The sequence below is a fragment of the Strigops habroptila genome, chromosome 7 (assembly GCF_004027225.2).
Source record: "Strigops habroptila isolate Jane chromosome 7, bStrHab1.2.pri, whole genome shotgun sequence".
NCBI classification, from domain to species: Eukaryota; Metazoa; Chordata; class Aves; order Psittaciformes; family Psittacidae; genus Strigops; species Strigops habroptila.
This window is the reverse complement of record NC_044283.2, coordinates 29,378,972-29,404,487: the sequence shown is the minus strand read 5'-3', so window position 1 is coordinate 29,404,487 and position 25,516 is coordinate 29,378,972. Positions and strand designations below refer to the sequence as shown.

General features: G+C 38.9%; 2 protein-coding genes across 3 annotated transcripts in view; one reads left to right on the top strand and one right to left on the bottom strand.

Moving 5' to 3' along the window:
- LOC115610194 (multifunctional protein ADE2) overlaps nt 1–9,257 on the bottom strand; it is a 41,507-nt gene extending 32,250 nt beyond the window's left edge. The window contains exons 1-3 of one of the 2 annotated variants that reach the window (XM_030491300.1): nt 8,838–9,257; nt 3,864–3,950; nt 342–779 (exon numbers count right to left, since the gene is read on the bottom strand). In XM_030491300.1, coding sequence (XP_030347160.1) covers nt 342–779; nt 3,864–3,950; nt 8,838–9,225 — 913 coding nt within the window. In that variant the 5' untranslated portion in view covers nt 9,226–9,257. The remainder of the gene's footprint in view (nt 1–341; nt 780–3,863; nt 3,951–8,837) is intronic. The other variant, XM_030491301.1, reaches the window with a different exon arrangement.
- Nucleotides 1–25,296, top strand: part of PPAT (phosphoribosyl pyrophosphate amidotransferase) — a 47,912-nt gene extending 22,616 nt beyond the window's left edge. The window contains exons 2-11 of the mRNA XM_030491302.1: nt 11,579–11,645; nt 14,918–15,124; nt 15,675–15,787; nt 15,902–16,047; nt 16,874–16,946; nt 18,691–18,842; nt 20,045–20,172; nt 20,461–20,682; nt 21,509–21,629; nt 23,018–25,296. Coding sequence (XP_030347162.1) covers nt 11,579–11,645; nt 14,918–15,124; nt 15,675–15,787; nt 15,902–16,047; nt 16,874–16,946; nt 18,691–18,842; nt 20,045–20,172; nt 20,461–20,682; nt 21,509–21,629; nt 23,018–23,193 — 1,405 coding nt within the window. The 3' untranslated portion in view covers nt 23,194–25,296. The remainder of the gene's footprint in view (nt 1–11,578; nt 11,646–14,917; nt 15,125–15,674; nt 15,788–15,901; nt 16,048–16,873; nt 16,947–18,690; nt 18,843–20,044; nt 20,173–20,460; nt 20,683–21,508; nt 21,630–23,017) is intronic.
- Nucleotides 25,297–25,516: the final 220 nt, after the last annotated feature.

Below are 25,516 nucleotides of genomic sequence, written 5' to 3'. Positions count from 1 at the left end.
CATTCTTCCAGTAACACAATCTGACCATCGCTCTGATCCATTTTTTCATCTAAGCTGGAAACAGTCTCTTCTGCCATGATTTTGAGTGGAATTGGTCCCTCTGTATGACTTTATCTTATCCTACGTATTCATCTTTTCCCCTCCTTTTGTTTCTCCGTTCTATTTAAAATACTTGGGGCAATCACTCAGTCTGAAAGATTACCTTATAACGTAAGACAAAACTACTAGACAAAATAGTAAGTTTCTATTCAATGTTCTTGCCCCCCTAGCAAATTGGTTAATCTTCCTGGTGGCTTGGGATAGGGAGGATTAAATGATATATAGGTAGCTAAAGTACTTACCTATGGAGTTCTTTTCTGATTTTGCTTCTGTCCATTCTGGAGGCCTCTCACTTTCATCATTATCTGATTTACTTGCTTGTTCCATGGTGCTGTGCCCCAGAATAGCATCCAGTTCATTAAAAAATTTCATACTTTTGCTTGCACTCCCTGAGTCTTGGGCACTTTTTACACTCTTGTATTCATGTTTCAGATTTTTGTATTTTGTCCTGCACTGCTTCCAGTCCCTGTCAATCCCGAACTTCTGAAGTCTAGCAGCAACCTGTTCAAATATTCTTTTATTTCTCACTGTCCCTTCCAGTTGTTGCTGGATATTTTTGTCTGACCATATGCGTATCAAAGCTCTGACTTCATTAACAGTCCAGTGTTTTCCTCCTTCATTTGCTACTGTTGGGATACAAGTCGGTGTTTTGGAAGCCTCTATTGCTGACGCTGGATTACCTGTATCATGTGGGTAAGGGAGAGACACAGATACGGGTTACCTGCATTGGGCGGTTGAGGAAGAACAGAGAGAATGAGAATGAAGTATGCTATTTCCTCATGACTTGTCTCTCCAGAGAAAGATGGAGCAGAGGTGATATTAAAATAAAGCTGTTGGGTATTAGTTTGTCAGCATTTTTGTTAATTCTGATGTTATTTCTGCCTTCTCCTGAAAACCGGTATTTAGATAGCACATGTACATTTAATTAATCTAAGAGGACCGTTCCTTTATGTTGTGACCTAATACACTGAACTTTTACTTGTAACACCTTTGAGAATAAAGGATGAGCTGTCTTGTTGTTCAGATATTAGTGCTGCATTAGCACAATAATAAATTGGGCCCTGAGTCACTGACACTAGCTCTAGACTTTCTGCGTTCATGCCATACTTTTGGTCTTACACACATGCAGAGATTTAAACTGGGTAAAGATCTGAAGAATCTGATCCTAACTCTTTAACAAAGCACTCTGTTCGTGGGGAGCTGACGAATGGACACTTTTGTCTTAAGTCATACAGGGACTGGTGTGGTAGTGAACCTGCTTCTTATGGTACAGAATCTCCACCTTTCTCGGTGCAGGCCAATCAAAATTATTTTGGGTTTTTGGTTTTTTTTTAAGTAAAAATTAAAGTTTGAGTTATCTTACCCTGCAGAACTAAGATTTTTTAAAATTTTCTCCAGTCTTCAACTTTATTTTTTAATATTAGGAGGTAATGGATGCCATGCAATTACTTAAAACACTGAAATATGATCTCTTACAGTTTTTTAATGTTTCCTCGTTTCTAATTATGAGTTATTGAAGTGATAAATGCCTTTGCCAGTGCCTTATTCTAAAAGGGCAAGCCAGGTTACAGCAGTCTGATACCTTATAGTCACCAAGCTTTGTGTGATGGCAAAAATATCTGACCTTTGCATGTATATACAGCTTCAGTGGAGCATACTTGTGCATAACAACCTGTCTGGGGACAAACTTGTCCTAGATAGAGGCATTCTTTGCTAGTCTCTGTAATTCATTCTAGTTGGGAAAATGCTGTACTAACAGGTATCAGTTTTTTCGCTGTTATTTCTGTGTTAATCAGGACTCTGCAGCAGCCAGCTCACTGGTATGTTGTTGAGGAGGGTAATTTTCAGGTGACGTATCAATTATATTTTCTTCATTTCTTCCTGAGGGAGTCAAAGAAAATGCTCATTTACAGGTGAATGCAACCATAGGAACTGCCACGCTTGACAACTGCCAACATCAGATAGGCTGGATGTAGTTACTGGGAGTATTTTAACTATCTGCATTTCCACAGTGGTTCATTCTTCATTGCCAGATAGAGCCACAGAGACTAGAGAGAAAAGGCCCAGGGGAAGAAAAGAGGAAGAATGCAGAAGGCGCTCCCTGCGCTTCACAGGCAAAGCCAAAGAGTGTGGGGCAATCTGAGAGGGATAACGTTTCTTTAGTTCTTATGTAGACCGCTATTTCTCACTAGTAAGTTCATTTGCGACTGAGCTTACTTTCAGCTGTGGATATTACTTCAAATAACTTCTAGTGACTCAGTGTATTGCTCATTTGTTCTGCTGTATGCAGAGTGGAAAACAGTGGCTTTGTTTGCTCCTCATTCCCTTTAAAAAACACTGTGATTCAAAATATCTTATCCACAAGCACCACTTTGAAAAAAAGTTACGATGACTGAAAATTTTCCTCATGTCTCAAATGTAATTTAGCTCTAATTTGTTATAGAAAAGTTGTTATCACAGGGTATACATTTTTTTTTATCTGAAAGATGTGTTTATGCCATATTGCATTTTTTCTAAGCTTCCTCAAAATGAGAAGTGTGCTGAAATGAAATAAAAATACAAAGGCCTCAAAGTTTTTCTTTCAGCAGTGTCTGAAATCTAAAAGACTAAGAGAGGCTCTAAGGGAAGACGTTTTAGTATCAGTACATACTTGAGAGCCCATGCAAACTGAAGTTAATTTGCTGGTTTCATAGAAAGCAGCTTTCTCAGGACTGAACATTTTTTTAGCAGACAAAATGAATCTGCTTGGCAGTGTGTTGCAAGAGCACTGAGTAACACAGACATATTCCTGTAACATTTGATTCAGATACTTAGTGCAAGAAAAGTTTTGTTTATATGTATGTGCGTATAATTCCATGTGAGATTCTCATCTCTTCCTTAATTTCATGTTATGCCGGACAAGACGGGTGTAGTGTGTAACATAAAAGCTGTAGGTTTAGCTGGGGGCTTGTTTTCTCCCTAAATATGGCACCTTGGAGGTTCTGTACTGAAGTCGTAACTGAACTGGGATGTGTGCTGGGTAATAGAGGGAATATAAAAAATGGAAAGCGCATGTAGGAAGTTCAGGACAGTACTGTTCTGCATCCAGGCAACAAATCAGCTCATCGGTTGCCTAATTCTGCCTAAAACATATTCAGGTTTCTCCATTCCCTTTAGCAGCCCCCTGAAGGCGCTCACACCTAGGATTTCCTTCCTCCTTCTGGGCTGCCAGGTTTGTGCCTTTGCTCTGTAATGACTTGCCTGAGCAAAGCTACCATAGTAGGATGGTTTCCAAATGAGTTGTTATGTGTAGTTGGACTAAAGCATTGCTCACCACCCTTTCCTTGGAGAGCATTGCATGTCTGCATTTTTCAGTGGGGTGGGTCTGACCTTTGCATCTCTCCTGGCTTAGGCCATTCACTCATGCTGCTTTAAGCAGAAATTTCATGAGTTGGAGAAAATCCAGAAGTTGACATGGGTATCACACACTACCATTTGGCATACTTTCCACTAGCATTTAACAAAATTAATGTTATTAATATGATTAAGCTATAGCATGGGATGTATTTTGAATGTGGACGGTGGTCATGCAAGTATTACATCATCTACAGTGGTCAATATCTAGTGATGCATGGGACTGCTGAGTGGTAAAACTGAGAAGGAGATGGTGCAAAAAGTGTGGCTTTTTTAAAGTTATGTTGATCAGAAATGGAATGACGGCGTATTCAAGCTATCAGAACGTGCTGCTTTTTAGTTTTTGATCACTCTGCACCATCATACTATACCTAGTTGAACTGGTCTGACATGAGACATAAAAAGTAGTGGATCTCCTGGAGCATCCTCATCATCTTCTAAAGAAATTGATATTTCACCTGGGAAGGAAAGAGTTTTTAGATGAAAAATGGGTATGGACTAAATTAGCTTAAATTAGTTTAAGTGAAAATGTCCATACACATTTGGAAGATAATAATGAGAAGATTATTAACTTTGTAATCTCCACACTTAATTGTATTTAAATTAAATTTAAAATTAATTTGGCCTGTCCCCATAATGGGACACAAGTTAAAGAAGGTAAATTAAATTATTTTATATCTCTCATATGAAGCCTCTTTGAAATGTATTTTAATATTCTTGTAGAAACTGACTTGATTCTAGTGACTTGTATGCTTTCCTGACTCAGTATTTGGGGCGGGTAGCACATTAAAATGGTAGTTTTAAAGTAAATAATGAAAAGTAAGAGACATACAAATAAAAGTGGGCTTCGCACACGGATTCAGATAACCACAAATCCATTTATGCAACCAAAAAAGAAAAAAGAAAAAGAAAAATCCAGGAAGAATATGAAGATAAAAAGAATGTTCTGCAAAGAATTCTGGAAATCTGTGAAATTCATTAATAGCATCGGGAAAGCATGAAAGCATTTTGACTAGAAAACTGCTAAAAAACAAATGTAGGAATGCTGATAGGATTCAGTCTAGCTTTTTACAGTATACCATTCCTACATTTGTTTAAAAAGCAGCATCATAGCAATTGCTGTGTAAGTTTAGAAAGCAGCGTGTAAGTCAGGTTCTGAATCGGCTTAATTTTCACAGAGGACAGACTTATAAGTTGTTCTATGGCAATACGTTGTATTCAACATTCCATGTTGACAGCAGGTTTGAAATGCTGATTCACTGTACAGGAGTTGAGCTAGTGTCAGCTCCAGCCAGGGAGGTCACAGAGATCAAAGCTGCCTTGTTCAAAGGTGCTGCAGTAGTTCGTCACAAGAACAGTAACAAGATGCGGTTAGGATGCAACCTGGTATCCCTGACGTAGGTGAAACTGAAAACTGCGTTTGAAAACATTATCCTAAATCCTCCTGACTTTCAGCAGGGCTCAGAATGACTCATGGGTGCAGTGGCCTCATCTCCAACTGCTCCCAGCTGTCTGCCTGGCTTCCCTGGCGGGAGCCGCTTCCCCCTGCGGCCGGATGAGGAGGGAAAGGTGTGCTCATGCCCCCACCTCTAGCGCCTGGACTGGCGTTTGACCTGCTGAAGAGCTGCAAAGCAGCCTATAGAGCGGGGAAATAAACTCTGTGGGAAGGCTGCTAAGTGTGCCATGGGTTCTAGGATGAGCAGGTTTAATTACATTGTAATATTAAAGGGAAACAAGTTACTATTTTAAGAAGTAAGAACTGTTAACACAAAAAAAAAAAAAAAAAAAACCCACCACCAATGTTTGATGGGAAAAAGCAAGCATCTGATGAGCAAAAAAGTCACTTCATGAGATTATTGCACACTTATTAAAAAAAAAGTATATATACACATATAAAATAATTGCCAATGACATCTTTAATGTTTAAGTCCAGTCATGAAAAACTATGTATGAGTGGCATTTTCAAGTGAGCATTTCGGAAGGATGTTTTTGGATTTCTAGTAGCTATCTGAGTTTTGTACATATGACAGTATTGTCACTGCTAATGCATTTTTGCCCAGACTTCGTAATATTTCTGCATTTGCTATGGTAAAGTGAAAGTGATCAAGGAAAGTGACCAGTGAGTTAATATTTAAACATAAAGAGAGAAATATAAAAGAGTGTTAAGTCACTTAACATGAATTACTAGGTGAGCTTAACTTTTGTAAATCATGTACTTGATTTATGAATACTCAATTTAACCTGAAACAAGCAAAACTGGTTAATGAAATGGAAAGGTCATTCATTTGAACTCTAATGAAAGATACCATTTTTCATAGTGCACCATCACTCCACATGGATTTTCTTTGTTGTTGGTTACTGAGATAATACACAAATTAGATTTTAAGACAGGTGAACACATTGACTTGTACCTGTTTTAATTAGTATTTAAGCTACAACTCTGCTTCTGAAAACATGTATTTTGGGAGGACAACATGAACACCTCTGGCTTGCCCTGCTGACTGTGCTTATGCAAGAAGTGTCATCTTCCCATGAAAAAGCGGGGAATTGGCATGTGTGTTGCTACCATGTTTGTCCTGAGACACCTCTTCCTTAGATTTGATTGTGATTTTTAGTATTAATTTCTTCAATCACACTTTCAAAACTGATTTTACCAGATATGAAGAAAAAACTCAGGGAAACACTATAGAAATACTATTCAGTCCCATAAAAGTAGTCTATTTTTAACTTCCTTCCCCTTCTTGCCCCTCCCCAGCAATCTCCCAGTAGCTGAGATAATCAGGCAAATCAAACACAAAGGAATGCTTTGTAGCTTTACATTAAGGATGGATATGAGTATTTCCACTGAGGCTACGCAGAATGGTAAAAATACAGTCATTTCTTTGGGAGCATGCCCTGTCTCTTGTCATGCTTTTTAAACAAAACAAATTAGTATAGCTACCAAGTTCTTCAAACAAAATGATACATGCATGGTGGACAGTATTATTCAGCACAGGTTTTAGCTTGATGACAGCATTTTGTTCTTGCTAACCAAGTCACAAGCCTAGACATCCTTGATTCCTCCAGCTCTGTCAAAATGAGGTGACTTGGCCTCCCTTTAAGGAGGGGAGGGACCATTTTTCCCTCCTCTCCTGTAAGGCTCTGCGGTTGAAAGGGAGAAGCTGAGGAGGGAACCTGCAGGGCCAGAAATGTACTTTGGTCTGCCCGCCTTAGGGATGATGATACCCACATTAAAGCAGTCCCCTTTCTCCTGAAGACCCGAGGGGGAGCAGCCAGGTTCACTGCTGGGGCAGTGGCAGTGGGCTGCCTTTGCCTCTGACAGGAATCACGTTCCTTTCCGTGGGAGCAATGTAGGGAATTATGTTCCCTTCTGTGGGATCAACACTGTCAGATCTGCCCCCACAGAAGAACTTGTGAGCATGAGCTGCAAAGCCACAGATGCCATGTCAGCCTTACAAGTGCCCTTCAAAGTACTGAGTTGGGCAGACACTGCAACTCCAACTGCAGTCAGAAAAGGACTGGGCCTCTAGTACTGCAGTTACTTGCCCGATCTGTATTCTTAAATAAGGAAAGCTGATGTTCTCACAGCTGTTCTCTCTGCCCCTTGTTATGGTTGTATGCATTCTGAATAGCTGCAGGACACATTTCTATCTTAGTGTGTTTTCTTTGTGGCTGAACTAGGCTTGTTGTGAAAATCTTTGCATTTAAATTCTTGCCATTAGTGTTGCATTATTACAGTTAGTTGCATTTACATTTTTGTTTATCCATTTGTTTCATTTTGGGTTTGGTTTTGTTTTGTGTTGTTTTAAGGGAGGAACAGAAACGCTTGTGCGTTTAAGAGTTATATTTAATTATACCACCTTTAGACCCAGACTGTCCTAATGCTTCAAAATTAGGTGTGTCTCACCCAGGAGTAATTTTTTTTAATACATATTGCAGTGTGGGATTCACAACTGAAATTAACCTTTTCTAATTCAAATTTGCTAGAGATCTAAAGCAGATGTGAATTGGGATTAACGGTGCAAACTACATTAAAACACAGATGGTAATCTAAGGGCAGATCCTCAGATGAAGGACACTATCTTAGTTTCATGTAACAGCTCGTATTGGCCTCGGTTCTGCAAGTTTAAAAATAAAAATGGATTGCAATACACTGCAGAGAGCACATGTTAAAATACTGTAAAATTGCCATTTTAATTTAAAGTGACAGATTAGAGGCTTTCTGCTAGCGATGAGAAATTAAGGTCAAGCTTTCCATTAAGGTAAACAATGACAAGAAAAATGGCAATTTATTTTACTCGGACCTGTAAAATAGTATTATCGAGGGAGACGTGGAAAGGTACTAGAGCCAGTCGGATGTCCAGCTCCCTTCTGTGCCTTTGAGAGTCTTCCCTGATACTAATGTTGAGTTTTTTGTTTTCTTAAAAAAGATTCACAATCTTAATTAACGTAAATTGCTGCATATTGTGGGAACAAACAGCTAAGCTTTTAGTTTCTCTTTTTAGCCACGTTATTTTAGTACTTACAACTATTATTGGGGCTTATGCTTCAGTGACATTTAGAATGTGACAAGGAGATCTGTATGATGTCAAATAGCAGATTGACCCTAATGAAATGTTAAGTACAGCTTAAATGCATATGTAGAGAGGGCTGAATAAAACAAGAGATGCAAATAATTTGGTAAAAACCCGTTCAGAATAAAAGCAGTTGTATGCATTTGGTTTGCCTCAAAATAGTCTGATAAACATGGTGATTTTTACTTCCCTTGCTATATTACAATTTTTAATGAGACGTTATTAACATCCCTCTTTCTCAAATATTTAAGTTGAATTGCTTACAAAATAATTTAATTTACCTTTAGTCATCATACATAAGTTTTCAGTAACAGAGAAATAAGAACAGAAATCCTAAATTTCACTTGTAACACAAATAATGATTTTAAAAAAACTCATGACAGTTTCAACCTTGAATCTTTAAGTTTACACCTGAATTGCAGCTCTACAAAACCCACTTCCAAAGTACCGCAAACGGAAAGAAAACGGCTTTTCTTAATTCAATGTTTCAACCGGGTGCAGAAGCCTTGACACCAGCCAGTACTCTCCGAGGCTGCAATACAAGCCGTTAGCATAATTTTGCCAGAATTACGCTGTATTTACAGACTTCAACACTGGTGGGTGCTAACATTTTATTCCCCTGCTTGAGGAGCGCTTCAAGTCAGTTCTAACCGTGCTGTTGGGGCTGCGCAGCCTCCGCTTCAGCTCCAGCGGCAAACTTGGGCTTCGGTTTTGTTCCCTTTGGGTTTCAAGCAAAGAGAGAGAAATAGAAGCAAAAAACCAGGTTTTTACCTTGTGTGCTCTCGGCTGTGGGGCTCGTGTTCAGCTGCGTCTCAGTTGCAGAACACCTGCCGTTCTCTTCTGCCGCTAATTGTGTGACACGTTCATATCGCAATATGGCATCCAGGTCATGGAAAAACTTCATGGTTTTAGTGACATCCCCAGAGTTGTGGGCATATTTAACCGTTCTGTATTCATACTTGAGGTTTTTATACTTTGCACGGCACTGTTTCCAATCCCTGCAAACTCCTAACTCCTGCAATCGCTTAGCAATGTAGATAAATATCCCTTTATTCCTCAGGGTGCCATGGAGTTGCTTTCTGATGTTTTCTTCTGACCAGACGCTTAACAAGGCTTTAACCTCCTCCTCAGTCCAATGCTTCCCTGCTCCACTCTCCATGTTGAAAGTGACCTGGAAATGATTCACTATTTCTAGCCAAGATTTTGTTTCCTAGGAAACCAGGCGGCTGGTTGTCAGTAAGCTCCGCCGAGATGAAAGGATCTAGTTCTACTGGCTCAAGCTGCCTGAGGGGAGTAACTTGAGAAACTGCCAAATAAGCGGGCTCGGCCCTGGATCCCGCGGAAGAAGCTGCTGGGGCGGTGTGCTTGTGTTAACCCTTCTGGGGGAAGGGGCTGCCCTCCCAGCGCTGTCCTCTATATTCCCAGGACACAGGGAATATAGAGGGTCATGCTATCTTGTGCCTTAAAATAAACACACACACACACACACAAAAAGAACCCCATAGAACCCATTCGTGTGTGCCCTTGGTGGGGTGGGCACTGCAGCAGCTCCCGCCTCCCACGGGATAACAGCTGGGAACCATGGAGCACAGCTGCCAAACAAGCTGCAATGGTTGATACGACACTAATGTGGATGGGGTCGTCCTGCTTTGTGTTTATTCTCAGCTGGTTTTGAATCGGTGGTCATATATGCACATTTTAAACTCTAATATTCACTGGTTATTATTGATGTTTAATAAAAAGCTTGCATTCTTCAAAATCTGGCTGAATTGATAAAATTGTGTGAACTTTGTGGTAATGATATTGAGCTTCCTTCTGTTTCATTAGCACTACATGAAAGGCATAACCCAATTACTTGACAAGGGCCTTTGACTTGCCATAGGCCTTTGCTAGGATGTTTGCCTCCCTTTTTCTAACACCCTCTTTCTTGCTACTACTTTTGTTGATGTTTAAAGGGACAGTGCCAGTATTTAAATGGAAATTGTCTGTAATATTAACATTGGAATTAAAAGTTGCTGAATGCTGCGTATCAGCCTTTAAAGTTTACTACCCATCTTTGTATTTATAGACGAGACATCTTCCTGAGTTAAAATAAATGGGTTTAGAATTTCCTCCATCTCTGATTTTTCTCTCGAAGGTCTGTGTCAACAACAGGGTAAATTCATTCAGATATGTGTGAAGTTTGTTTTGTTTTGCTTTCTGTAAGCAAATGTTCTTTAAAATTTTGCTTTATGTACAGCTGGGGCTAGTGACCCATTTTAGGTCCGTTAGTGACCAATTTTAGGAGCTGGAAAAGATTCAATAGTGAGCAGAGTCAGTCGTACCTTAGCATCCATTCTGCAGATTTTTTGTGCCCAATTATATTGTTGCTTATACTAAATAATTCCAGTGACTTCAGCCGAGTTAAACCAGTCTAATGCACAAGTAGCATCTTTGATATTCTAAAAATATTCTGTTTCCTTTTTTAAGAAAAACATCTTTGCTTTTCAGTCATTATTATGGGAGTGGATGGGAGCTTAACAGCACACCAAAGTCCTTGGGAGGGTTACAGGCACAGTGGGCAGTTTTGTCAGAGGTAACACTCTACCTTTCTCCAGGAAGCCTTTTAATAGGAGATGGAGTGGTTTGCACTGTTACCCACAAACAATCCAGTCTGCAAAGCATAGCTTTCCAATGGATAGGGACTGAAATACAAGCCTTGGGCAGCCATGCAGCACTCTGCCTGCCTCCAGCAGCACAGCCTTGGGGAGCCCAGAAAGGCCTGGGGAGGGCTGGGAGCAAGCTGGAAAAACGCTGTCGTTCCAGCTGATATGGCTCTTCTGAGCAGTAAAGCACAGCTGCCAGCCAGAGGGTGATCTGTAAGAGAAGTATTTCCATTTGCAGTGGCACTGTACACCAGACTTGTTTTGCTTGAGTTTAGAACCTGTGATGCCCGATGCTAGGTTTATGTGCTCAAATGCTTTTATCGGAGCGCACATATAGCTTTTAGAGGTGTAAATGCTAGCTTGTCTAAGTAAAGGCAAGAATACAAAAGCTTCTGCAGAGGTGATCAGTGGAAGACACAATGCACTCCCTAGACAAAACCATCCGTTTCTTAATACCTTCCCCCACACACCCAAAGCAGAAATAGAGTAGCACTATTGAGCATACAACTACAGCCTAGACTACTATCACTGCAAAGTGGCTTTTCAGATTAAGCATCTGCTGTTATTTTATGCCCACACTGAAATAGGACTGCGGTAAGAGCCTGAGCCAGTGCTTATTAGTGGAAAGATTCCTGCTGAATTCAGTGGGCTTAGGCACAAACCTTATGTGACTGTTTTGAAATGAAGCATAACATGGGCAAGAAACCAGTTGTAATTACAAGCCTGTAAAATAAAACAACAAATAGGCCTACATCAGAATTTCATGTTGTAAAGAATAGATGAAAAAAACCCAATCCACTGTATGTGTATTAAAGCGTTTCATTCTCAGCATTTCAGTGCTTTATGTTAATTTTATTTTGTCCATAGGGGCCAGGAGAGTGCTGGAATTGTGACAAGTGATGGAGAGTCATCCCAGGCATTCAAAGTGCACAAGGTAAAATGTAAATTAATGTTTTGTAGATGCCAAACAGATGCATGAAAGTTTATTTCAGCTAGGAAACAGAATAATTAGAAAGTAACATGTTACGATGGACTGTTTTGGTTGTGTCAGTGATAGTATTTAATTGTTATTTGTGCAATTTCTGCCATAAGTGCATGTTTACAACAAATATGCCAACGTTATCCTGTAGCAACATCCTGTTGATGTCACAAAAACTACTTACCAAAGTCACCCTGCACCTAAGATGTTAACTCTGGAGATCTGGAATAGCAGCAATGCTATTGAGATGAAGAGGAAAGAAATAACGGTTACAGGCTATGCACAGGCAAATGGAGAACTAATTCTTGCAGCAGTGAGACTCAGGGAAGTGGCAGCTTTACCCGTAGGTAAAAATAAACAGAATAAAAGATAGCCTCCATTCATTCTTGAGCTGAGAATCCCAGGGAATGTTAAAAGACATAAAATGGCTATAGCCTCAAAAGGATTATGCATGCTCTGGGGATATTTCTGATCATTCTGTATTGAATAGTGATCAGGAATAAAATAATAATCAGCCTATTCCATCCTGGAAGAGGAGAGGATTGGAAATAAAACTACATCACAAAATAACCATGGGGAAATTCTTGATGTGTCCCCTCTAACCACAATCAAAAAGCAGTTTGTCTTCACGACCAGAGAGGACTCTGGGGAAGATTAATTAAGACTGTTCAAATCAGTCCAAGACTAAGAACTGCTTTGCTGCATCAGCATGTGTATCTATGCATGTCTGCTCAATACCTCATGCAAAATCTTGTCTCTTCAGGCATCACGTTTCTCACCTCTTCAGGCATTTCCCCCCTCTTATCTGTTACTTACAGCCTGATTCACACACACACATACACACGCTTTTGAATGCAGCTTTTCTCAACTTCAGCACTATGTTATCTGTTCTTCATTCCTGCTCCTGCTTGGGTTTCAGCTTTCCATAAGGTTTACAGGAATTCCAGCTTCCTTTAAAGTGGGCTGCTTTATAAATCCTGTAGTAGAAAGTGCTTCTCAGAATGAACTTCCAGCAGGTGATAGAATAATTTGTAGTGTTTCCATGTTACTGAGCTGCAAGGCTTAGCTGTCATGCTAAGAATTTAATTGACTATATCATCATATCAGCTTTGATATTTTAAGAGTTGCAGAGCATGTGATGGTTTCTTTTATCCTTGCAATATGCTCATCAGCTACAGCTCTTTTAAAAACTGTAATAACCACAGTGTAACAAAAAGCCTGTGGAGTACAGTTTACATGACTTGTTTAATCCTGGAAGTGGTGCTAATATAACAAACATTTGGGTCTGTTACTCTGGTGAAAGTATATTTAGGACTTGGACCTGTAAACTAGTCCATAAAAATGTCAGCAGTTAAGATGCTGCTGTACCTGTTTGTTCTCCAAACCCCATTTGACTCTTCTTCATAGCAGAGACAACACAATGGAAAAGATGCCTGCTTCTCACTGCTTCAATTTACTCACTTTGTCAACAGCTTAAGGCAGTACATATATCAGAGTATGAGCTGGAACACCCAAGGCATGGATATGTGTTCCCTTCTGATTGTTGCCAGCCTTTGACCACAGATTAATAGCCCTTGACAAAGGACATTAATCTGTTGTTTTAAAATCTCCCGGAAGGACTCATCCAGGTTTGTCTGCCAGAGAATTTCAGCTAGATTTGTGTAACAAAACATTGTTGTCGTACTGTATTAACTAGCTCAGGATGTGGAAAAATTTAAATCTCTTGTATAGACATAGCAATGTCAGGAGGAGAAAGACTGACTGACTGTTTCACACTTGGATATGCAGAATAATAAAGCAGCTTTGTATAATACAGTCATAAGATTGTCTTCATTGGGAATTCTTTATACTGATGTAATTCACATTCACCATCCCATACCAGCTCAGTCTAAATCTGAGGAACATTTCAAACAGCAATTAAAAGATTATGTACTTGTGTAACCAAATCTGGTTTAAAGCAACATTGCTTGTTTAAGCTATTGCTCTGCTTAACTTGGCTACATCCATTAAGACCGGACCTGTCAGATCTCCTGTCAGGATAAAGTTGGCCTAAGTAAAATAGGAGTGCAAGACTGCATTTCTGTACAGATATATATAAGCACACAACACAGACTTTAGACCACCTTTATTTCATCTGTGAGACAAGAGATGGTAATTTATTTGGCATAAAGTTTGTTGAATCATTAAAGCAAACCTATACCAGTTTTATTGTTTGAGGCAATAACATTTTAACGTGATAGTAAGTATCGTAAAACCACATGTGTAACCACAGCTTCTTGGTTTTCCAACTCTATAGCAGTCACAGCAGAAAATACCCTAAAGCTGAACCTCCTTTAAGCTTTCTTGGTTGAGCTCTGCAAACAGTTCAACCAATTTCTTTCCTTCCTGTCCTTTCCCACTCTCTTGTTGTTGTACCTACAGCACAAGTTATGAACCATTCACAGCTTTGGACCTCTCCTATGTATCTTTGAAGGTCCTAGAGGAGTGTTACGTGTACTATTGTGTATATCACAGTTACCACGCATGATAAGGAAACCAAGCATAGAAAGATGTGTTTCCCACAGGCAGCAGCAGAAGCAGGACTTTGAAGGAAGGCCTGGAACCCAGTCTTAATTTCTACTCTCTGCAGTTTTTTTCGGGCTACTCTTGCTAGTAACTTACCTCCACATATTACTTGTTGCCAAAAGCTCCTGATGGCTGACTAAAAAATTTTGATGCATTTTTGCTTTACACAGAAGGCAACTTGGCTATATGAAAAATCTGTTTTAAGTAAACAATAAAATCTCTTGAGAAAGCTTTACTTCTGAGATTGGCAAGAATGACAGTGGGATCTATAAACATTATCATGGACCCAGCATAAAAGTAAATCCAATATACCGCTCTCTTGTAAAAGATATTATCTACATAGAATTTCCTTCTGGCAGTCTTTTTGTCTGGTGTTTTTAAACAACATATTTGTTTTGGCAGTGTTTTTCGGAAGATATATTTTTAGTAAGAGGTTGTTCCATGAAAATTCTCAGCACAAAAATGTATATTGCTTTATTTAAAAACAGAGTAATGGCATCTGATATATCACTGTGACACCTACTCAGCTTCTTTCTTTCCCATGTCTTTCCAGTTATTTGCCTTTCTCTTCAATTTGCTTGCTGTAAAAACAAACACGAGGAGAAATTAGGAAATTGCCAGGAAAACAAAATCAAACAGAACTTTTATTTTTTCTCCCAAAGGGAATGGGTCTTATAAATCACATCTTCAATGCAGAAAGCCTGAAGAAGCTGTATGTTTCCAACCTTGGTATTGGACACACACGGTACTCCACCTCAGGAATTTCTGAGCTGCAGAACTGCCAGCCGTTTGTTGTAGAGACTCTTCATGGGAAGATCGCTGTGGCGCACAACGGGGAGCTAACAAATGCTGTACAACTCAGGAGGAAGGTTGGTATCTCCAATAAATTTGCTATGATTTTTCCTTAATGCCAAACTGCTTGGGGTAGTGAGACAGCACCATAATCAAAATAGATCATTTTTGGGGAAAAAATCCCGGTGGGGGGAGGCATTTGTAACTGTCTTAGGGGATAATTCACCAATCCTCTAGACTGATGGTCACATTCCTATTAATCGAGTGTTGATGATGTGTTTGGCTAGAGGGGTATGTGTTAAAAAGGCAAATTAAAATTTAGCAGATGTTTCATTGTGAAATCATGCCTATGATGTAATCCATCCAAAAGAATTAATATTCTTGCATTGAAGTGAGGCAAATATATGGAATGCCCAAAGGAACCCAGCCCATTGTTGATCAGAGCCACAAGGGTATAAATGGATGGGAGAGAAAAAACAGTGGTGAGGAAGTGTAGATGGAGAGTGGAGAATCTTTTACATGATTGATTGTAAATGATTTGGTGTTTAATTAAAATCTGAGCAGTGTTACGTGGGATTATTTTTTTTTTTTAATGTTGTTAACCCTTTTGGTTTGTGTCTTTAAAAGCTTATGCGGCATGGTGTAGGACTGTCAACCAGTTCTGACAGTGAGCTGATCACCCAGCTGCTGGCTTTCACACCTCCTCTAGAAAATGATGATACAGCCGACTGGGTGGCAAGGTGAGGAGGATGGGTTTCGGTACCAAGAACAGCAATTTCAGCACGATATGCAGCTGTAAATGCACACAGCTGTTTGTGTGACACACGATTATGTTCACCTATGTCTCATTTCAGAATAAAAAATTTAATGAATGAAACACCAACTTCATATTCATTGCTAATTATGCATAAAGATATAATCTATGCAGTACGTGATCCATATGGAAATCGCCCACTCTGCATTGGTCGCCTTATTCCAGTAGGGGACATGAATGGAAAAGGTAAACCATACATTCATATTCATATTCATATTCATATAGTTTGTGCCTGAAAGCACTGATATAAGGGAATCCTAGTAGCCTGATGTCAGTGTCAGAATTAGGCAGCCCAACTGTAATAGAGTGTTTGTGAAAATGTAATTAACATCTCATCAACCGAACAGGAAAGCAAGGATGAACAGAATCACAGAAGGGTTGGGGTTGGACAGGACATCTGGAGGTCATCTGTTCCAAATTCCCTGCTCAGGCAGGGCAGCTTACAGCCAGTTGCGTGGGCCACTATACAGTCCAGAAACAAGTCTGGTTTCTTCCTTTCTTCCATAGTAAGGTGGCTGAAAGTGCTGGATTATTGGCAATGTATTTCTAAATTCCAAGCACTCTCAGTCACAGGTAGTATGGTAACAGAGCAGTACACTATCAGTTTATGGGGAAAATTCTTTGTGTCCTGTTTAGCCTGCAAATCAACATTTTCCATGAAGTGAGATTAGAATCTGTTTGTATAAAAATAAAGTAAGTTAAAGGCAAAGTAGTAAATGCTCCCCTATCTTCACAAAACTTGGTAATTTTTAACCACAAGAAAAATTATCAAAACTTTTTTAAAGCAAACACACATTCCTACCCTGTGTTACACAATTCAGTACATTTTTGGGTTTTTTTAAATAATATTACAGAAACTTTGGAATGCTATACCTTTTAGTTATAACAGTCTTCAGTTGTGCAGTTGGCAACCTAAACAACCCAGATACTGCAGTAGAAATGTAATTGGGGGAGGGGGGTGTGATGGTAACAAGAATTGTGGGCTGACTCTAACTGAAATCTTTCATTTCAGGAAAAGATAACAGTGAAACAGAAGGATGGGTGGTCTCTTCTGAATCCTGTAGCTTTTTGTCTATCGGTGCAGAGTAAGTGCTACAGTTCTCACTTTATGTGAAAGCTTTCCTCAGGCAGCGATTAAACATTAAACCTCAAATTGCCAAATATCATAACCTATTACAATGTGAAAGATATCAAAGAATAGTTTGTTGGACTGTTTGGAAGGTTGGTGGGGTTTTTTGCCAGTGCTCTTTTTTGCCAGTTAATTATCTTGAACAGTTTAATGTAAAAGAATAATTTAGAAAGAAATGTTCAGAAAGTAACAGTAAAGACGACTTTATTGTGTAAAGTCAGTGCCTCTTAATTGTTGCATTAAACCTGGTTATCATATAACTTTAATTTTGACATGTTTGCAGCAGAATCGTATTACAAAATAATTCTTCAATCACAGAAAGGTTACACTGGTAGCTCACAGGCTGGACTACCCTGAGCTGTAGCATATGCTGTCTGATGAGCCAGGCTCCTTGTTTCGAAAAAATAATGGGGACCTGAAACTATTTCCATATGTGCAAACATCTATCAGAGCCAAAACATGAGATGACATTCACATTACCTCTCTAGCTAAGATCCTCTGAAAAGAAAGGTGTGATACTTTCTCTGGACAAAAAGAGAAGAGTAAGAGGCTCTTCAGGAGACCACAGATTTGGCGTGGAAGGCAACTGTGAACTAGAACATGGTTAAAGTAAGAAAGATTATGAGGAAGCATATTTAATTTTCTAATCAGGCAATATAAGAATGTGCATTTTGGGACTAGACTAATAAGTAAAGTTGGATCCTCTTAAAAAAAAACTGTGAAAAATTGCATTAAGAACACAGCTACCAAGTGAAAAGCTACGTCAAGCAAAATCAGGCAGCAACATGATAGCACCTTAGAGGTCTTTTATTCCATTCTGGAGTGTTTTATTGTAGGTGTGGTGTTCTGTGTTCTCTTGCTGGAACTTCTATCCTGTCTCTGTAGGAACTATAAGCTGTTGGTAACAGCGGCTTTCTTGAGACAATTTATTCTACATATGGATAAGAATAACCATTTTCTGAAACTTGTCAAAATCTCTGTTAAGAGAAGCTTGAAGTGTAAGACCATAAAAAAGCCTGTAGGTTTTCAAAAAAAGTGATTTTGTCTGAACTTCTTGTGTAGCCAGAAAGTGCTGCTCTCTGCTAATGCTAATATTTCACCAGTCAATAATCACAGATTTGCTCACCTCTGATATTTTCAATGTTTTGGGATAGAATTAGATTGAAATTGTAGAATAGCCACCCAAGGACTCACTAAAGGATCTAGAAAAATGTTTAATAAGGTTAAACATTGTAACATAATAAACCTAATACTATTCCATATATCTTCGGATAGGAGAATTGGAATGTAATTTCCAGTTAGCTTTTTGTCATTCTCGGTGTTTTTTATATTGCACTATAATGTTAATTAGCTTCCACAGAAAAGTCCTCTAGTATTGCTCCAGGACTAAATTATTAAAATATATTTTACCTCAATGAAGCCTGTACTAGACTGAGTATTGTACATCTCACATATAGGAAGAATACCATAATTCTCAGATACTAAGAATTAATTTACTGCTTTTGGGTATCAATTCATACTGTTTTAGTAAAGTTCACTTGTCTTAGTGTGTTGGTCTTAAAAAACTTCAGGTCACATTCTAAGATAGATAGAAGCAAATTATTGCACTAGGATGTTCCTGTCAGTTGAATGTTCTTAATATTTCAAAACTATCATCCAGGTTCAGGACATTTCTAAATGCTGTGTATTTCTCTTTCAAGGTACTATCGTGAAGTCCTTCCTGGAGAGATTGTGAAAATATCCAGATACGATGTCCAGACACTGGATGTTGTACCAAGACCTGAAGGAGATCCGTCAGCATTCTGCATCTTTGAATACGTTTACTTTGCAAGACCTGACAGTATTTTTGAAGGTAAGAAGATGTAACGTACAGAGCTCCTTCCTGAATAGTGGGAGATGTTACCCTGGAAAACAATGACTCTGGAAAGGATTTGGGATAATAGCAGGGTACCATTGACTATGAGCTTGCATCACCTTCCTGTTCCTGGCTGTGTGTATGGTTTCAGTTAGGCTGCCTGCCTAGTCTTATGGAAGGGATGAAGAGCCACAGGCATGATGAAGGTAGAGGAAATATCCCTTAAAAGTGAGAGACTTAAGAAAAGAACTTTATTGGTTCTTGGAATACTTTTTTAAAATTAAACTTCTGAAATAGGATCTGAAAAAAAAACCCCTAAACAAAACAAACCTATTTAGGCTTTTTCTTTGTAAGAAAGGATTATTTCAGGAAGATGCTTTTAATATTACTTGTAAATCTATGCATTATCTAAGTACTTGGGGTGTCAGTCTAATGCTTTTATTATTTCAGTAGAAGCCATCAAAAATTGTCTCACTGGCAAAGATGTAAGATAGGACTCTCATACCTATCAAAGAAAGAACCTATCTATCTTCTTTGCTTTCTGTGGACATGCCATCTGTAGGTCCAGTACAGTTCCCCACCCTCATAAAACCAATTTCACCCCACATCCCTTTTTCCATTATCCTCTTACTCTTCAATATCCTCGCTTCTTACATTCCTTAGTAGTGCTGCTGTACCCTTTGCTGTGCCTCATCACAGTACCTCCAGTTCCCTCCTGTCCTGCAAATTCTTTATGACCTTGAAAGCTTCTGAGGCCCCTTATCCTCTTACTAAGTTTGGGGTAAATTTTGCCAACTGATTCAAAGTTAGTAAGTGGGCAGAGGCACACAGCAGGATTACACAAACTTTGGCTGCTGGAAAAAACAGCCTAAAAATAGAATATGCACGTTATAAACAGGCAGGCATAATTTCTACTTCTTTCCCCCTTTGAATACATTTTGTAACATCCACAGGACCTTTAGTTACCCGATTAAGGCAAACTGAATTTTAATTCTCTGTGTAGTGATATGAATGTGAATGTTAGAATATGACATTATGGAAGGAAATAAAAAATTATCTTATGTGAGTGACTGTTTATTAGTTCTGGAGCTTTTCTCACTGACTTCTATGCCTGAAACTTGCCAGAGAAATTTGTACAGCAAACTGAGAGGAAATCTGAATTATGCACACCAGGAAAAAACACTTCTTGCTGTTCTTAGGTCAGATGGTGTACTCAGTCAGGAGAAGGTGTGGGCAGCAGCTTGCTATTGAAGCACCCGTGGAAGCAGACCTGGTCAGCACGGTCCCAGAGTCTGCAACCCCAGCAGCTCTTGGTTATGCTCAAAAGGTATATGTTAACCTGCCTTTTTTGTCCCCCAAGCATATTTACAACGATCTCTTTTTGTAATGGAGTATAATGGTATTGATAATGCTTTATATCTTGAGTACGCCCAGAACTCCTACTGAGTCATCTGCACTTACTTTTTCTGTCATTATTCCACTATACTAAGGTATTTCAAAGTTGTTTTGTTCCTGTGAAGTCATACTAAGTCCTAAGGTTGCTTTAAAAAAAACAGTAACTGAGAATAACCAGCTCCTTAGATTTTAATTCTGTTTAACTGTCTCCTGTTTACAGTGTGGACTCCCGTATGTTGAAGTACTCTGTAAAAATCGATATGTAGGAAGAACATTTATCCAGCCAAATATGAGGTTACGGCAACTTGGTGTTGCAAAGAAGTTCGGCGTTCTGTCTGATAATTTTAAAGGCAAGCGAGTTGTTATCATTGATGATTCAATTGTGAGGGGCAATACCATTTCACCCATAATAAAACTACTGAGAGAATCAGGAGCCAAAGAGGTAAGTTAATTTTCAGTTAGCACAATACAGATGTAAACGGAAGACTGATAGGAGGGTAAAGCACCGGTCTTCGTTTGTACTACACATTGTTTCCTTATTTAAAAGGGCAAGTGTGCAAAAAACCAATGGCTAGTGCATGTTTATTGTGAATCACAGAATCATAGAATGATTTGAGTTGGAAAGGACCTTAATATCATCTAATTCCAACCCCCTTGCCATGGGCAGGGATGCCCATGACAGGTTAAGGAGTTTCTTTTGTATGACTGTGATTTTTGGGTGATTAAGGGGAGAGGAACAAGTCTCCATTTATGAAGCACTATCTGGCAAATAAAGAGAGAATGGAAAGCAAATTAGTTAAGATCAGAAAATCAAGTATTGGTGTAGTATTCCTGACATATGTGTGAGCTGTGGGGTACTGCATTAAGTACAACCACGTACTTAAACAGCACATGCCTTAAGTCACCAGAGCACACTGGGTTTAATTGATTAAGATTTTTTAATTGGAATGGAGTGTGCAAGTCTGTCACTGGAGAACAAATGTTGTGTATAGTTGATTTTGTAAACCAAAACGTGCATCAAGGACTGAACACCACAAAGCAAAAATCAGTTTGGAACCTTTTACTATCATTAGGAAATACAGTAAAATAAATTTTAAAACTGTCTTTCTCTCCTGCTGTGTTGGCATCTGAAAAAAACTTTATCTTATTTTTAAGTCTTCCATGATTTCTGTGCAGTGCCGTGTTCTGTTCTTTATGGTTATTTTGCCTAACAGGGACCTGCTGACCTTCACCACAGCAGTCTGGTTTGAAACTGTATTTTTGTTCAGGTGCACATCCGTGTGGCTTCACCTCCCATAAGATTTCCTTGTTACATGGGAATAAACATTCCAACTAAAGAAGAACTCATTGCCAACAGACCTGAATTTCATGACCTTGCAAACTATATAGGTAAATGCTACTCTTCCTTTTTCTAAGAAAGAGACTTTTCACCTGTAAGTATTTTAATGTCCACATCGAAATAAAGCACAACACATAAAGGCAACAGTGACAAAACTGACTAGAAAATCGCCAGGCTGATACACTTAAGTTCTGCATTGCGAGTACCCTACAGAGCAAACCAATTTAGCTACATACTTTTTTTTAACACAGTGAATTATATTTCTCCAAAGAATAGAAAACATTAGAATAATTGCATAATCGTAAGTTACAAATAAGGCGTGACAACAAAGCTTTTCAATACTTAAAGCTCCTTCTGGGAAGCTTTACAATAGTAGGCAAAACACCAGGAAGAAAATAAGTGGTGAAAATCTGTCCTATAATGAAAAGCTAATGTAGTTCTCACTTTCATGAGATGTTCATAAAAATATGTTTGGAATTTGTGAACACCCACTGATTTTTCTACAAATTTAAATTTATGTAAATAATTTTAACTGCATTATGTGTTTCACTTTGAAAGAAATAACATTTAAAACTCATCAAAGAATGTCAAAAACACTCTCAAATTCTAGAATGAGTCATGTTTGCAGCAGAACAAAAGAACCAGCAGCTTTTGTTCCTTGTAATGGAGTAAATAACGTACTCTTCGTAGGATATCAGCAACAGAAGTTATGTGAAGGCTTGCGAGTGAGGAGATCTACTACACAGGCATGGCCTACTGGGCTGCAATGCACTTTTTTAAATGGTTTAAGAACATAGTTGTAATTACAGTTGGAAAACTGTAAATTCTGGTTTCATGTGTTCAATACTCCATAGTATAGTATTGCAATGAGTTCTTTTCTCCACGATTACTGGGAAGGCACATTGAAATATTTCAAGTCTTTCAGTATTATTCACAAAATAATGAGTGAAACGATAGAAAACTAATGATGTGAAAAGGCTATCAAACCTTCCTACTCCAAGAACATCCCTATGAACTGCATTGGTTTTTAACATGGCGGTCTTCTTTCCCCCAAGTCCCAGTGTTTGTAGTCCTGGGTGCCCACTCTGGGATGCACATCTGCATATACCTAGACCCAAACTACAGCGTAACTATGGGAAACTGTGCAGAGTTCCGGGAGTCTTAATACACACTCTGGACTTCTATTTTTGCAGTATGTGTGACACATTTGTTCCCATCTCAGAACCTTCAGTCTATATTTCAGTGAGTTGCTCCCTGCACAAAGAATTTGAGAAGGGCGAGGCTTACTATGGTCTGATAATTTTTCATACCCCTTCTCTTTAAGTAGGGTGACCCACCGGACATCATAGTCCATACCATAACACGACTGCATTTCCAAAGAGTGCTGCATTTGGTACAATATTGCAGCTTTAACTGATTTACTCTTTATTTCCTCTAGGAGCAGACAGTGTTGTCTATCTTTCTGTGGAAGGGCTGGTGTCATCCGTGCAGGAAAGCATCAAAGCAAGGCAAGAGAATGAGAACAGCCTTAAAACCCAGAAGTTGCGTGTTGGAAAGATTGGTCACTGCACAGCATGTCTCACTGGAGAGTATCCCGTAGAGCTAGAATGGTGAAGTTTTAGTGGATGGACAGGAGTTCGTCTCTTGCTGAATGTGCCTTTTTCAAAGATGCCTTCTTGCCAACAGTTTTCTTACATTTAGGGTACTATGGAAAGCTTATTACAGCTAACTCATTACTGTTACTAAACCACATCTTTACAGTAAAGACTTACGGGAAGTCTGATGTGCTGATGAAAACAATGTAAGCAGATTAAAACACAAAACCATAGTTTTGATGCACAGTTGTGCCTTCTATTTTCTCATAAAATATTATAAAAGCCAAAGTTTTTTCAATTATGTAGCAGTCCCAGAGGTTTTTTTGTTTTGCTCTTGCCCTGAAAGATATCCCTGTTAGATTTGTTCACAAATCCTGGGTCGTGTGGTGTAATTTCAATTTATCAAATTCTTAATGCAAAAGAACATGAAGTTTGCTTTTCTCCTTTGGAAAAATACCAGATTCTGAAGAATTAAATTGCTTCCTCAGCAGTTCTTGCTTAGGCTTTTTAAGAATAGAAGTGTCTAACTTTTGCCAGTGTAGCTCAACAGCCTTTATTAATCCAGCCTTTTGTAACAGACTCTATGAACATAATGCCTAGTATATAATTTAAAAAAACACAGACTCAGGGAAACGCTCAGCCAAAAGCTCTCTAGTTTTATAACTTTAAGATTCTCTTTTTGAACTCCAGTGTAATTACATTATCTTCATGAGCTTTCATTAGTTGCCAACAGGATGTGGAAGGAGAAAAAAATTCTTGGCGCTGCCATTTTTTTTTCCTGTTTTACATCATGTTTTCTCCAGGACGAGTTCTGACAATTTCTGAAGTGTGAGCTAATGCTCTGTGTGCTTTTCACATGTCAACATCCAAAGTAAACTTAAAGTCACTTTTCCTTTTCAATAGTAAAAACGAGGTATCAACTGAAGATGATGAGTTGTTTTGGGTATAGTCTTATTTTATTGTATTACTGCTGTTACAATAGATGTAATGTTTCACAAAAAAAAAAGAGTTCTGAAGAACCACTAGCTCTTGAATGCACTGTATTTTTTAATTGGTTACTTGTATACATGAAGATCACTTGGACAATGAACCACTAGCTGAAAATGGAAAAGCACCTTCTGAAAACTACTGCAAATTTACGCACAATTGTAAAACTATTTTGTATACTTCAGTTTTCTTCACTGAATATCAGCAACTTAATTTTAGATTTTTTATTTAATATTGTGTATTTTGGCCTTATAATTGTTTATGACACTGTTTAAAAAAATACAGAAGAGTTTAACAGCTTCTTCTTTCCCCGTCATCTTCCATATAGTTGAGAATTACGGCACTGGTGATTAAATTCAGAAGGGAGCTTTCTTACATGGGATTTGTAGCGATGGTGCCTGACAGACAATCACAACACAGACGTCCCAATTCAAGAAAGCATGTAAATACAATAAGGGATAAGTCTGGCTCTTATGTTGTAGATACATATAAGAAGCCCTTTCTACTGGAGATAAAACCTTAGATGCACGGTTTAACAAGGCTGCAAGCAGAAGTCTATTGATTTATCTGAAACTGTCTCTAGAACGGCTGTAAATGAAACTTGTGCAAATACTCTTTTAACAGGTTTTTAACAAAACTGGTATTTTTTAAGTCTGGTAATAATTGCTTAAATGGCATTTGAGCATTAGGTGGCGTAATTCCAATGTAATGAGTCCTAATGCCCTTTCCCCCTCTCCACGTTATGAATGTGGAATTACAAGGTCGGCTACTGTGAGCACTGTAGTTTTTAGATATACTACATGCCTAATCTTTGGGCCATATTTTTCAAAACCTTAAGTTAAAAAGGAGATACTTTCACATGTCACTGTATTCTCTGACAGCTGGGTTTATGTTTGAGGTTACCCCACCTATTTTTTATCACATACAGAAGGACATACACCTGCAGTGTTGAGAGAGAAAACTCTGATTTCAGGTGTTGCTGTTTGTATTACGTTAATGTTTTACTGTGAAACTGTTCCTGCTGTATTACCAACGCGCAAGTGCGCCAGATTATCATTTAAAAAATGTGACAAAGCAGTAGATAGCTGATGTCTAACCTCTCCCGTACCTAATATTAAACGTGGTTATGAACTGGTCTTCTCGGTCTCTCCCTTCACTCGCCGGCGGAACACATCGGAAGTTTCTTTAATAAAGTCACCGCGAAAGCGCCTCGAAGCTGGAGCAAAATCGTTTCGTGTCCCGCATTAACCGCCCCCCCTCCACCCCCGCACCATACCTCAGCCATACCGCGTTACCCGCGCCGGCTCCCGCCGGCGCCTCTCACACCCAGCCCAAGGCCCCTCCGCCCCGCCGGG